The sequence below is a fragment of the Leopardus geoffroyi genome, chromosome A2 (assembly GCF_018350155.1).
Source record: "Leopardus geoffroyi isolate Oge1 chromosome A2, O.geoffroyi_Oge1_pat1.0, whole genome shotgun sequence".
Classification (NCBI taxonomy): Eukaryota; Metazoa; Chordata; class Mammalia; order Carnivora; family Felidae; genus Leopardus; species Leopardus geoffroyi.
In genome coordinates, this window is record NC_059331.1 from 105,162,712 (window position 1) to 105,178,750 (window position 16,039).

The 16,039-nt window shown below is 35.5% G+C and overlaps 1 protein-coding gene across 3 annotated transcripts in view; it reads right to left on the bottom strand.

The window, feature by feature from the left end:
- The window catches only part of THSD7A (thrombospondin type 1 domain containing 7A), a 443,308-nt gene that overhangs the window by 263,380 nt on the left and 163,889 nt on the right, over positions 1-16,039 (bottom strand). For all 3 annotated transcript variants that reach the window (XM_045494930.1, XM_045494931.1, XM_045494929.1), the window contains exon 2: positions 4,153-4,984. In XM_045494930.1, the coding sequence (XP_045350886.1) occupies positions 4,153-4,984 (832 nt within the window). The remainder of the gene's footprint in view (positions 1-4,152; positions 4,985-16,039) is intronic.

The window sequence follows — 16,039 nt, forward strand, 5'->3', positions numbered from 1 at the left end:
GACATTAGTTTTTTCTACTTTTATTTTTTAAAAAATTTCTTGGCCTGTCTTGTAATGCTTATTTTTCCCTTACAAGTTTTAAAGTAAAAATGTGGGGACCATTGGTATATTTAGTAAGTGTTCTGGATAGGCACACATCTTTTTTATGTTTCCAAGTCTGGTGTTCTGTGTAGAACTTTTATAGTTAGGTTTATCCACAGATTTATTTCTGTCTTTTTAATTTTTGTAAGTGGAATATTTTAATCTTTTGTTTCCATCATCATGTTTAATAGTTATGTGTATTTAGGAAATATGTTGATTGTTTTTATATTTTTTTGTGTGTCAATCAACCCCCCCCCAAAGAGTTACTTTATTTTTATATTTTTAATTGATTCTCTTGAGTTTTTCAGGGCACATTCATAATCTCTGGGGGGAAAAATCTTAATTTTTCCATCTGCTTTCCAATTTTTACTTCTTTCTGTTTTCAACTACATTAACTAGTACTTACAGATCAACGTTAACTAAGACTGGAGTTAATGTGCTATCCTTTCTTGTTTTTTACTACAACAGAAATACTTCTAGTGTTTCAGAATTTGAGTATTATGCTGGCTGAGAGTCCGATATCTCTTTTTCTTTATTCTATACCAGTTCTTCCATAAGGATGTTATTTCAACCTCTTCTAGAAGAATCATTACCCATGTGCAATTTCAATCTATGGAATAAATTCAGGAATGTCTTCTATGATATCTTTGTGTTTTTTTTCCTGTCATATTTGGTGTTTGGTTTTTGTTTTTGTTTTTGTTTTTTTTCCTATTCTAATTCTTCTCGTGGTCCTACCTTCAGGAACACCAGAGTTTCATATAGGGATCTCCCTTGCTTGTTTCCATAACCATCATTTTTTAAAATTACAGTTCAGTTATATGGTCTTAAACTGTTCTATCACTGCCTCTTCTTCACAAGATATTTTTCCATTTTTAGTTCTAATGTTAATTCTACTTCTTGTTTTCCAATTCCCCTCCATTTGAGCTCTGCCAAATCATTCATTCAATTCATGAGTTAAGCTTATTCAATATTCTTAACTCTTCTTTCTGTTTTTGGTTTGGAAACATCATATTTCCTTTACTATTTTTAGTTTCTTGGAGAAATGTTTGCCCTTACTTTCGTATCAACTCTAGGCTTGGGGCAGTACTATACTTAAGCTTGGCTGAAACTCACTAAGTAGTTCATAGGGAAGCTCCTTGTGTCCTGGTATGTGTGTAGTGATTTAGAATTCTTGTCCACTGGCCACCAACCTTTAGTCCAACAGTCCATCAAACTGGTAGTCCTTTCTTGGCAGTAATGGCATAGTGAGCTTCTTATTCAGTCTTGCCTATTATGCCATTCTGTTTTCAAACAAACTCAAAGATGTTCCAGCAGCCCTTTCTCTTAACTCAGACCATGCCATACTGATGAGGTGTCATTAGCTTAGCCCTCACAAAGTTCAGGCTACTCAGAAATTTTGAGTTTTCACAGAAGTTGCAAAGACAGAACACCCTTCTAAGTGTCTTCCTTCAGTTAGTTAATTTTATCACATTCTCTAAATCTCTAAATCATTTGTGACTTGAGACTGTGACTGTTGCCTATTGTCATGAAAGAATAGACTTTCATTTGTATTTTTCATTCTTATTGATATCAGTCTGTTTGAAAGCAAAAAGTAGGGCAGATCTATCATCTTCAACTTGCAAGTTCTAGCAGTAATTCTGCTACAATTAAGCAGAATTGTTGGCATTGACCATTTACTCTTAATTTCATTAGCTTCACTGATGTGGTGGAAAGTTTGAGCAAAACATAGGTCAAAATACCTGATTTTTGTCCCTTCTTCCCTGAGACTTTAACTTTCTTAATCATATATATTTATTCATATATATTCTTATACATAATTCTTAAATGCAAGAGACATTAATAGCCAATTTAATGTAAAGCTTAATCTATGGCCTAATAAGTTATAACATATAGGTAATTGCCATTCTGTTGTTAGATAGGCTATTTCTAATAGAATCTAAGCATCTGACAAATGATCTACAGATTTTTAAATGTGTTTGCTTATTTCAAACAACTAAATGGGAATATTAGGCTCTATGCAATGGTAGGTACTTTCCTAATTATACTTTTAATTGACTGGTCAACATTAAATTAAATGTCTACAGCACGTTAACTCAGTGACAGCAGGAGACACCTCAAGTTGCCTTGGAGGCTCATTTAATTACTTAGTGGGGGCCAAGCAACTAATGTAACTATAATACTTCAGGAAAAGAGATCAGGAAATCACTAGGATAAGAATAGTCAGAAAAGAATAAAACAGGGATTGAACTGAAACCATGATGTAGAATCAGAAGTGAACACATATACAGACACATACATGTAAGGAGTTGTAGGAACCTGGAGGATCAAGGCAAGATATCAAGCAACCATTAACGAGACCAAGACAGACCAAGACAGGACCAATACCACGAGATGAAGAAAAGAAAGATTACTGTGTGGCTGAGAAAAAAATACAACTGTCTAAGTACAAACAGGGGAAGGACTGGACATATCCTAAAAATGGTGACCAAAGGAATGCTATAGAGAAACTACTGTCTAGATAAGTCAAGTGTTCATTTGTTTACTCATTTATTTAAACTATATCCTGCACTAAAAAGGCTTTAAAACCAGCTTTCTGGGGCGCCTGGGTGGCACAGTCGGTTAAGCGTCCGACTTCAGTCAGGTCACGATCTCGCGGTCCGTGAGTTCGAGCCCCGCGTCGGGCTCTGGGCTGATGGCTCAGAGCCTGGAGCCTGTTTCCGATTCTGTGTCTCCCTCTCTCTTTGCCCCTCCCCCGCTCATGCTCTGTCTCTCTCTGTCCCAAAAATAAATAAACGTTGAAAAAAAAAAATTAAAAAAAAAAAAAAAAACAGCTTTCAAAATCCACAGATCGCAAAATCACTAGGTAGCAATGAAGGAAGGAAAATAAGGGGGGTGAGAAAAAGACGAAGCCAGCGGGTTATGGTAGTAAGCAACGTGCCTGCCACACAGTCCTATTCATGTTCCCAGGAGCCAAAGCAAACAGGCACATGTGATCTGGTATAAGATTTCCAGGGCCACGAGGAAAGCCATTGAGCTGCTCGCTAGCAGCACATGGGTTGAAACTTCTGTGAAATTTATCTTATGTGTTTTTAATCAAGAGAACAGACTGTGTGATGGAGGAGATGACACTTTCAATGTCATTTCTACAATAAATATGATATAAAATTCTGAGTGATGCTACCATAATTTCACTCCGTTTAGTCCAAGTCATAACTGCATAAATAGTTCAGAAAAAGCAATTATGCAAATGATCCAGATAAGACACTCCCAGATGGTCTGGCTTATCCAAGAGCAAAATTTAGAATATCCAGAGAACATCATATCCTTTAGATAATCCTCAATGAATAATCCTCAATGAATATTTTCACAACAAGTAAATCACACATGAGAAAGTCCTTCATAATACAGTCATTATTTACCCAGAGATAATTTGACAAATAATTTCTGTCTAGAACATGCAGCCAATTAATTACATGTTTTCTAAACTACTCATGATTAAATACCATCTACTTAATATTTTCTGGTCCTTCCTTTTTTTTTTCCCCTCTGGGGAGATTTATTCCATTTTATAAAATGTGAAAGAGAATTATTCTTAGGTATAGCTCCCTGGGTTGCTATTTAGATTTTGTTTATAGGGTAATTCTAAAAATGCTATGAACTTGGAGAGATTACAAGTATGCTTTTCTCTCACTAAAGTAAGTATCTGAATTCAAAATCCCAAAACTCCAACTACTGGGTAAGTTTCTTGTTCCCCCACTGGAGGTGGAAACAGTTCTACTGACTTAGAGAAGTAGTGTCATCTCACGGAGACTAACTGATGCTATGGCTTTTGGACAGCAAAGTTTCAATTCACTCTAGCAGTACAGGGCCTAAACATGAGTAAAACAGAAATAATGTCAGGAAACCCACAAAAGCTCAAATGCCTTAAGTGGAAAATCTTATGCTTGAGCGTAGCTCATTCTAGGTTGTATACATATGAATCTCAGGACTTAGTACAGCGGAGTCTTAAGTACTTTCTAGCCCATGGCTTGGACAGTGAGACACACACAGTTAACGGTTATAAAATGTTACCTCAAATCGGCAGCCTTCCCCGTCTTGTTAGTACACGTAACCTCTCTGGTCTGATATCCAATCTGGATGTCCCAATATTTGTTCTCTTGTCGGTTCTGTCTGTTTCTGTTTCTTTTCTTCTTAATAAGTTCACGGGCTTCTGGATCCTTCACTCCTTTTCCTCGGTCCTTTTCCCGTTCTTTATTCTTCCCACGTCTCCTTGCCTGTCTTACTTGTCTGGAGTGAGGCACTGAGCACGAGCTCCAGGGCCCCACGTGCAAGCTGTACATGGTCTCTTCATCCTCACACGGGCTGGACTGGCACACCTGAAACTCCGTCAAGTTCGGGCAGCCGGAGCCTCCAAACTGGGGTGGCGCTACCACATGCCGTGTCCGGTGCTGGAGCCCACTGCCACACGTCTTGGAGCATTCTGACCAGGCAGAAAACTCAGACACGATGCAGTCTTGCTGGCAGGGGATGAGACAGGCCTGCTCCAGGAGAGGTTTGGGCTCAAAGTACTCACAAATGATATCCTCTGCCGGAATGTCTTTCTCTTTCTGAATGCATGTTATCTCTCTCACCTGAATGCCTTCCTCCCCCTTAACGCACTCAAGGGGTTTCTCCAGGCTTTTGGAAATCACAGGCTGACAGTGATTCCAGGGTCCCAGCCTCCAGTCATACAACTCCTTGTGCCAGTCACACACTTTGAAACAGTTTTGCTGATTACTGGGTCTCTCGGCCTGTTTACAGTTTGTGTGTAACGTTGTCCAGCCTTCCACATGAGCACACCACACAGCCCGGGTTTGAATGCCTCCTGGGCCACATTCATCTCCCATGCATCGGCCCCACGGACCTGAAAATGATACAAGAGTTAACAGTGCCACTGGAAAAAAACTGTAAATTATTTCACTTTCCGGAAAGACATGTCAAGATCTAGTACGTTAAGTGTCCCTGAAGTGTTATAAAGTAGGTCTCTGCACATGACTGCTGCAAAGTAATGATCTGCACTCAGTAGTTTTGCAAAGGGAGAAGTATGTCACAGAGTCTATATACGGTAACTTCTGGGACACGTTCATTTCGGGTCCTTTTGGGATTATTAGGATTGCTTTTCTTCATTTCTTTAATTTTAGGTGGAGGACCCTTGCTCGTAAAGGACATCAGGAATCAGTCTCAGTGCAAACATTACTCCTCGCCTTGTAACTATCAAATCCACGTCAGTAACAGGCAAGGAAGGTGGCCCCTTGTGAACAACTTCAGCTCCTACAGGCTTCTCTTTTCCAGAGCAGTTAAGGATTTTGTACAACGTATTCTCCTCTTTCTCATTTTCTAACTCTGCACATACTGTGACTGCAAGAGTCTAGCGGGTATATATGCGTGTACTGACAGAAGTGTTAACTTTCTGGTAACCAAAGCTGGGAAGTGACAAATTTTCATTTAAGCACATACTGCCTTTAAATTTACTCCCCTCCAAATTAATTTTTTCTCATCTCCCCAGTGAAGGATAAAGATGGGCAGGAGAATTAAAATTTAACTAAAGAACTCTTATGACTTTCTGTATGTTAAAGGGTTTTTGGGAGTTTTAATCAATTTATTTGTTTCCTAAATAGAAACTATTGGGGATTATATAGCTGTTTTATGGAACACTTAAGTCAGTTGCTTTAGAATGAAGTGTGAGCTTTTTAGCTTAGAATCCTTCTTAGCATAAACTGAAACCTTCTTATTTGCATTTTTTTAATTACAAAAGGAATTCCAGTGTTTTGAGAGACGTCTCAATTTGTGAAATTGAGAATTATTTTGGAATCTTAAAGAAACAAAATGATCATATATAATTGCATGATTTTCAAAATATGGTCCATGGAATTTGAGGGATTATTTGGCATAGCCTAGAGTCATCTTCAACAGGTGGTATCAGAAGGTGAAGACCAGCATAAAGGATTGGGCTCTAGGGTCCCCAGCCAAACTCCACTGCCCTTCTGCATCATTGTTGTTCAATAAGAAAAGCTCCGTTATTATTATTTATTTATACATATGCTGATATTATGCATAAGATTTTGTCAGACATGAGACTTCTGCTGGAAAGTGAAAACCATGAAACGAAGCCAACAGATTCACTCCACTGATGAGAAAAACAGGTGACAAGAAGGGGAAGTGATTTTCCAAGTTCACATCTCGAATGAATAAAAAAAAATTATGCTGGATTTCAGATTCTTGTCCTGACTTATAGTTTTATGATTTAGCCTAGATCTCAGAGCTTGAGACTTAGATATCCCTATGCAAAATGATTAATCTAGAAAGAATGCAATAAGAAGAATGTGTTCATTATGTGTAAACATTTAGTTTTCTTTAACTAGGAACATGTTTACAATTTGATGATGCCAGCTTCATTACAAATGGAATATTTGGCATATCCATTTCACTACTTTATGAAGTTCACATGTAGAGTTATAAGGGACTTAAAATATATTTAGGGAAATAGTCTTCCCAGAGTGATGTCAAAACTTTATGAGCTAAGAAAGTCAGTGAGTTTGCTACAACTGTCATCATGCAATATCTGATGATATCTTAATTTTATTTTTAATTTGTCAAAGGGAATTATACATTCATGTGTCTTGATGCTCTGAGAAATTTTCTAAATATACAGTTTGGGAATCTAAACCTAGATGCTTTTCAAAGGAACACAGGGATATGTATAAAATTTTAGATTTAATTCCATACATCTTTGGTATTTTTTCCTCTTTCCTACTGTGCTTAAACAAAACAATAATCTCTATTTCCCACTCTAAACAAAGAATATAAAGGTATATTTCTGTTGGACCATCAAGTTAGGAGCAAACCATATATACACATATAAATTTCAAAGTGTAAGTGTCTTGAAATAACCCAGAGTCTTAAGCAAAATTCCTTGATATTTTATTGTTTTCCAATCTTTGATGTTAATTATGAGATTAGACTAATGAATCAGATTAGGACTATTAAGAAGCTAGTCTCTTTTTAAAGTTTAAATTTAAATTCCACTGAGGTACACAGTGTAATATTAGTTTCAGGTGTGCAATTTAGTGATTCACTACTTACAACACTCAGCCATCATCACAAGTGGCACTCCTTAATCCTAATCACCTATGTAATCCATCACCACACCCTCCCCCCAACATTCCTTCTGGTAACTATTAGTTTGTTCTCTATAGTTAAGAGTATGTTTCTTGGTTTGCCTTTATCTCTCTTTTCCCTGTGCTTGTTTGTTTCTTAAATTTTACATATGAATGAAATCACATAGTATTTCTCTTTTTCCTACTGAGTTGCTTCACTTAGTATAATACTCTTTAGCTCCATCCACGTCATTGCAAATGGCAAGATTTTATTCTTTTATATGGCTAATATTCTATTATGTGTGTGTGTGTCACATCTTCCTTATTCACTCATCTTCCTCATTCATCCATTCATTCATCATTCATTCATTCATTCATGAGACATTTGGGCTCTTTCCATAATTTGGCTTTTATAGATAATGCTGCTATAAACATAGGGAAGTATGTATCCCTCTGAATTAGTATTTTTGTATTCTTTGGGTAAATACTTAGTAGTACAACTGCTGGATCATAGAGTAGTTCTATTTTTAACTTTCTGAGAAACTTTCATACTCTTTTCCAGAGTAGTTGCACAGTTTGCATTCCCAACAGCAGTGCAAAAGGGTTCTCCCTTTCCCCACATCCTTGAAGTATGGTTAGAGAGAACATACCTCAACATAATAAAGGCCATATATTAAATACCCAGAGTTAATGTCATCCTCAATGGGGAAAAACTGAGAGGTACTGCTCTATGGTCAGGAAAAAGACAGTGATGCCCAATCTTACCACTGTTATTTAACATAGTACTAGAAGTCTTAACCACAGCAATCAGACATCAAAAAGAAGCAAAAGGGGAGCACCTGGGTGGCTCAGCTGGTTAAGCGCCTGACTTTGGCTCAGGTCATGATCTCACAGCTTGTGAGTTTGAGCCCCGTGTCAGACTCTGTGCTGACAGCTCAGAGCCTGGAGTCTGCTTCAGATTCTATGTCTCCCTCTTCCCTGTGCCCCTCCCCTGCTTGCACTCTGTCTCTCTCTCTCTCACTCAAAAATAAATAAACTTAAAAAAATTTTTTTAATTAAAAAAAATAAAAGGCATCCAAATCAGCAAGGACAAAGTGAAATTTTCCCTGTTTGCAAATGACATGATACTCTATATAAAAAATGCAAAAGACTCCACCAAAAAACTGCTAGAAGTGATACACAAATTCCACAGTTGTAGGATACAAAATCAACATACAAAAATCTATTGCATTTCTATATACCAATAATGAAGCAACAGAAAGAGAAATTAAGGAACCAATCCCATTTACAATTGCACCAAAAACAGTAAGATACCCAGGAGTCAACCTAACCCAAGAGGTGAAAGACCTGTGCTCTGAAAAATATAAAACATTGATGAAAGAAACTGAAGATGACACAAATAATGGAAAGACATTTGATGCTCATGGATTGGGAGAACTGTTAAAATGTCTCTACTACCCAAAGGAATCTACACGTTTAATGCAAGCCCTGTCAAAATACCACCAGCATTTTTCACACAGCTAGAACCATCCTCAAGTTTATATGGAATTACAAAAGGATACCAAATAGCCAGAGCAATCTAGAAAAAGCAAAGCAAAGCTAGAGGTGTCAAAATTCCAGGCTTCGAGCTGTATTACAAAGCTGAAGCAATCAAAACAGTATGGTACCAGCACACACACACACACACAAATATAGATCAATGAAACAAAAAACAAAATACAGTTATGAAACCCCAACTATATGGTCAGTTGATCTTAAACAAAGCAGGAAAGAATATCCAATGGGAAAAAGACTATCTTCAACAAACAGCATCAGGAAAACTGGACAGCAACATCGAAAGAATGAAACTGGACCACATTCTTACACCATACACAAAAATAAATTCAAAATGGATGAAAGACCTGAATGTGAAACCTGAAACCATACAAATACTAGAGGAGAACACAGGCAGTTACTTCTTTGTCATTGGCCATAGAAACTTGTTTCTAGATGTGCCTTCTGAGGCAAGGGAAACAAAAGCAAAAATAAACTATTTGGTCTACATCAAGACAAAAAGCTTATGTAGAGTGAAGGAAACAATCAACAAAACTAACATGCAACCTATGGAATGGAAGAAGATATTTGCAAATGGTATATCTAATAAACAGTATCCAAAATCTATAAAAAAGTTATCAAATTCAACACCCCCAAAAATAATCCAACGAAAAACTGGCAGAAGACATGAACGGACATTTTCCTAAAGAAGACATCCAGATGGCCAACAGACATGAGAAGATGCTCAACATCACTGATCATCAGGGAAATACAAATCACAACTACAGTGCAGTATCACCTCATATTTGTCAGAATAGCTAAAGTCAACAATACAAGAAGTGAGGCCTTTATCCTCAAAGTACAAACAAAAACAAAAAATTCATAGCAAAGTTATAAATTTAGAACTTATTTGGACTTTTAATATACGTTTAGGTACTATTAATGGGTGCATTTTAATTGATAAAAACTAATATTTTATTACAGAAATCTTAGTATACAAAGTGTGAAATGATTTCAAGTCTGCTAGTTATTGCTGAGTAAGGAAATACACCAACCAAAACCAAAACCTCCAAAGTTATGAAGCAGAACTATGTAACAGTAGATAATTATTAAGTTTTAAAAATACCCTACAAAAGAAATGACAAAGATATTAAACTTACAAGCCAAGTTATAGCTACAACTCCAGGCTTACATCTAAATTTATTCAAAAATAAAAGTGTATGATGGTTATTTTGAAAATGACTCATGGTTTACTAATACTGTATTAGAGAGAGTTCCCTTTTGACATATTCTCAGAATATGTGTTTCTCACATTATGTTTAACACAATTTCAATCAATTGATTGAATAACTGTTTGCCTATTGCATTAGACTGACTCTATGACCCCTACAGTAGAGAATTTGCCGGTCTTCTGCAACATTTGGTTTGATTATGTTTTAATTTTCAGGTCTGGCTTTTGTATGAATTTTACCTGTTTTGCTCAGAAAAGAGAGAATTAAGTTTTCAGACCATAATATTCAAAGCATTTACATGATTGATGTCAATGCCAGGAGAAGAAAAGAAATCGAGTTCAAGAAAATTTCTATACTATTTCATATACAGTAAAAATGAGCAAGCAATTCTAAAGTTTAGATAACAACTAAAGGCATACATTCTAAATACAATACAACTGAATTTCTTTCCAAAATCTATTACCATAGATTCTATTAACCAGCTATTCACAGACAACACTCTTGGGTGTATTTTATTCCAAGTATATTTACATTGAGAACCAGGAGATAGGGTATCCCCAGAAAATTCCATGGAGATCTACAAAAATACTCACTAGGTAAGGTAAAATAAAATGCATGAAGGCACCAGTGAAAGTAGAGGTGGCAATTTTACCACAGTTGAACCTGAAAAAGCTCATTTGCTTTGCAGACTTTGACTGCTGTCTTATCTTTTCACTGCACCTTGGGTATTGCATGTGTGTCCAATTAATAGACCTCTTCAAAAAAAACCCACATCTTTACCATTGTACACCCGACGAAGGACTGTCTACTTCTGTCCTCCAGTCTTAAAATAATCACACACTGAACAGAAAGGAGACCACATCTAAAACTGTTCTTGACAGCTAAGAATTGTGAACCCAATTAGCTACCATGTTGCAAGAAAAACAAATGTTTGAAAGTGCAATTGGGAAGCACAATATGCAAACTCTATCAAGCAAAATATGAAGTCCTCTCCCAAGTACAATATGAGAATGTGATATTTACCTCCTATGTGTCTGCATAAATGTTAAACTGGACCCTTATAGCTCATATTACCAGGAATGGGAAGTAGCAGTGTTGAAAAGGTGGTGGGGTGTGTGTGTGTGTGTGTGTGTGTGTGTGTGTGTGTGTGTGTAGGGATGTTCACTTTTTAACAAGAACAGAAATATTTCCTTATTTCATTTATTGTTCTTGTTCATGATTACATAGGGGGAACTTGGAATCTAACGGAAAAAAAAACAAAAGATAACCAGCTTTCTGCTTAAGGTCTTGGATAATATCTCTTTATGAATGGAAATGTATTCCTACATACAGATTTGTACGATTGTGCTCGTTCAGTATCATGCAATACTTTTCTAGGATTTAGGTCGATGAATATACATAGAATACTTAGCTTGACAGATTTTATGTAAATTGAGAAATGTCACTAAAAAGAAGTTAAAGTAACTATTTACACACCCCAAATATTTATGTAATCGACAGACTCACAATACAAATATATTTATTTGTAACTGTTGCAGAATTACATTTCCCAAAAACAAATTTCAAGGAGTGCTACTTGGCTTAGTTTTCCATACAGTGGTACTTCAAATATAATTGTCAATTAACTTCCCAAAATTGTTCATAAAATAATTAATTTATTTTTATTCCTGCTAAACAGGATTTTATAACATGTTTATTCTCTTTGTGTCATTCAAAAGTCTCTATTTTAGTTCAAAAAAGATGGCCTTCTAAATTTAAAATTAGTATTTGGCCTACCATATTCAATATTGACTACTTCCAAGACTATTTATTGTATGTCAAGGGCATGAGAACAATAAAAGTTTGAGTCTATAAAAGGATACATTATTGACAGGTGGCCAGCAACTGTTCCAAAGAGCCTTATAAAAGATAAACACTATAAAAGAAGCATGAGAAAATTATGCAAACTACTTTCTGCCCTTGTTTGCCATAAAACTCTCAACTGAGCTAGTTTCTTGTTTGACTAAATGTGTTTGCATCCTTCAAATGAGAGAGTGCATTTTCCCTCCTGGATTTGGTTATGGAACAGCATGTCCTAGTTTGCCAAGATCAAGAAGTGTACAAGCAGCTTAGTAACATACTGAATTCTATGTCATAAATGCTGTGCAATATCCTATTTTCAAATCCACAATCACAGAATTTTTAAAAATTCTATTTGTTTTTACTCAAGCAAATCAGCATATGAAAAGTAAGAAATCAAGGCTAAGAGGAAGAAAAATTCCTCACAAATCCCACGAACTAAAGGCAACTAGTCATATATTTGCTGCCATCCTATTAGGCAATTAAAATATATTTAAATAAATTTGGGATCTTGCTATAAGTTGTTTTACATTCTGCATTTTAACAGTATGTTATAAAAAGAATTCCATTTTAATAGATGTGAGGGAGGCTTCAGATACACACACACACACACACACACACACACACACACACAGACTGGACCCACTGGAGAGTTAATCCTGTTTGCTCTTCATAGTTGTACAATTAGATCTATACATGGTTGCATACTATGTTGTATCAATTTGCCATGATTTATCTAACATAGTCTCTTTGTAGATATTTAGATCTTTTCCCCAAGTGTTTCAAACATTATAGAGAATGCTACAATGAACATCTATTGTACACAGGTCAGGTAATTCAGTCAAAGTTTTGCAAATTTTCAAGCCTTTGGTACATCTAGTATGGCAGAAGAGCTCACCAAAATGTCCCAGGTTTCCCTTCCACCAGCAATTACTGAGTATATTTTCTCCCTCATATCTACAGACTGTGATTTCTCCAGATTTGGACTTCCATTGGGGAAATCTTATGTACCCCTTTCCTTGCAGGTTCCATCCTTTGACTATTTTAACTATAAAGACAGTGTTTATTCCTTTAAATCCAATTCTTTGAGTCCTATGGCCTCCAGAAAGCCCTCAAGCTTTTGGAGAATTGATGTTATCCTTTCCCCTTCTCAGCACTGAAACATAATTTTGCTTATTTTGAACTCATTTGATCATTTCAAAGGATTTTGCTGTGGGTAGAAGCAAACACCTTGACTTAAATGGTCTTGAAATTGTTTCACAGATTGGTAATCCAAATGCCCGGCATACTGTGCCGTTGGTTATCATACCACTTGATTTAATTATGAACATGTTGTCTGTCTAGGAGACCCCTCCGTACATATTTATGAGCACAAAACAGATAAAATTTTGATTAACTTACTGACCTAAAGTAGATGAAAATTCTTTAAAAAGTAAAACAAAAGGAGAGCTCATAGCTTCTTTGACTTGAGTTTTAATTTCATTTCATTGTAATTTAAAATATAACTCTCAAATGACAAATCAGTTTGGTGAATGAGGAGAGATCACTGTAAGTCAAGATGAGCTTTCAACTTCAATAAGTAATTAAAATTTAATAAAAAATATATAAGAATATAAAATTAAATATACAAAATTAGAACAAGCTCTTTAAATCTGATGAGACAATGAATGAAGAATCGGTGATAGGAGAGATGATTTTATAGTTGTCAAATATATTATGTCCCTATCATGTTTTTTGTCTCATAAGAAAGTTACTTAGCCTCTCTGGATCTTGGTTTCCCCCATTTGTAAAATACAGTATAAACCGTATCATTAACTTCCATCGTCTTGTAACGCTATGAGAAACAAAGACTGAGTTATCAACATTATGAGAAATATTGGAGCACCTGGCTTAGTGGGTTAAGCATCCAACTTGGGATCAGATCATAATCTTACAGTTGTTGAGTTCAAGCCCTGCATCAGGTGTGTGCTGACAGTGTGAAGCCTGGATCCTGCTTCAGATTCTCTCTCTCTCTCTCTCTCTCTCTCTCTCGGCCCCTCCCCCATTCACACTCTGTCTCTCTCTCTCTCAAAAATGAATATGTTAAAATTTAAAAAAAATTATGTGAAATATTTATAATAAAGTTTTTTTTCCTCATGCAAAAAAGACTTTCATTTTTACGTGACTTAGTATTTTAAAGTATGTATGCGTCAGTGATGATTTCTTTAGGCTAGATTCCAATAAAGTGAATAACTGGGTGAAAGGGTATTGAGAATTTTAAAGTTTTTAAATACACGTTGCTTAACTGAGTTTTCTGAGAAACTTGTGGAAATATAATCATGACACCCTTATCAGCATTGTTACTATAAATATTTTTGTTACTTTAATAAATACAAATCGATTAAAAAATTTTTTTAATGTTTATTTTTGAGACAGAGGGAGAGAGACAGAACTCAAGGAGGGGAGAGACAGAGAGAGACAGAAACACAGAGTCTGAAGGAGGCTCCAGGGTCTGAGCTGTCAGCACAGAACCAATACAGGGCTCGACCCCACAAACCGTGAGATCATAACCTGAGCTGAAGACGGAAGCTTAACTGACTGAACCACCTAGGTGCCTCCCAGTTCACTATTGTTTTAATTGAATTCTTATTAGATATGACCTTGAACATAATTATTTCCTCTTCTGTGATTTGTTCAATTAGTTTATTTTCCAGTGATATCATGGCTCTTTATCTTAATACAGTTTGTTGGTGCTATTAACATTCTCTATGCCCTTTAAAAATGTAGTATGTTCTCTTTCCTACTTTTTTGGTTACGATGATTTTTATGTTTTCAATATGCAAACTTTTCACTAACACAATCTTATGCTTCTTCCATTGCTTTTAGGCTGAAAAATATCTTCAAGTACAAAGATATAAATAGACATTACTTGTTAAATTATACAAAACTTCCATTCTCTTTATAGATTCATTTAAAACATCTATATTAAACCCACCAGGATTTTATTTTGAGTATGTTTAAAGGCAAACTTTGAACTTGAACGTTTTATTTTCTCCATAGTTAGGTAATTTTACCAAGAATACACAAACCTATTATTTTAAGGTACTCACTAGCATCAAAACATGGAAATGAGAACGGCTTAAATACTTCATCCCTAGATTTTATTTCTGTATTTCATTTTATTGCCATACTTTGTTATTACTATATTTTATTCATTTGTACAGTATATAGTATACTTCCACATCTATAATCTCATTTGATTTTTATATTATGTTAGACATGAATAGATTATTATATTACAGAGTAGGTTTAATCTTTTAAGACTAGAGAAAAATATAAAGCCATAAATGGCCCAAATATTTCTATTGTTTCATAGGATGCAGTTAAACATCCAAAAAAAAGAAAAGTTATATTAGCTATATGTGACGAATCCAGATGGAGAATTCATGTTGCCATGATGAAGAGTCCTTAACTTTTGAATAATGTCCCATTCAAGTACTGGGATGCCCAAACTAATTTCTTAAGGAAAAGTATTTTTCAAGATAATAAACTACAAAGTCAGGGTTTCCCTTCCAAGCTTATAAAATTTGTTAGACCTTCAACTACAACACAACAAAATGGCGCACTAACAGCATTAATGTATATCAACATTAAGAACACCTACTTGAGCAGCGGCACTGCCATTCTACAAAACAATATTTAACTCCCCTCCCCTATTTTCCCAAAATAACAAAAAACAAACCTGATGTTTGTATGAGATTCCATTACACATGTAATTGGCAACAAAATATATATAAAATACAAATAGAAATTGTTGGTCATAAAAATATGTAAACTCCATAGACTTGAAGATATGCCAATTCATTAATTTAATCTTTCCTACCTTGCTCTAGAGAATGGCTTTAAGGTAGCAACATCAAATTTACTCTGAGTATATGCTGTCATTGGTTCTGTCTTATCATTGACACTAAAGCATGGCAATGAGCGTTATAGAATGATTCCTTCAAAAATGTGAAACACGTAAAAATTTCTAAGCATACCTTAGATCTTTGGTTACAATGGTCTCAAAGTCAGATACCTTTGAAGAATGTACATATTCAACAGTCTGAGCTCAATGGCTCTAAGGGAACTAAGTCAATAGGGTTTTTGGAGATATGGGATCCTATCATTTATAATTCTTACTTCATCCCAGACAACTCTGAAATAAATAGTGAGGTCTTCATATAGCCAATCAAATTA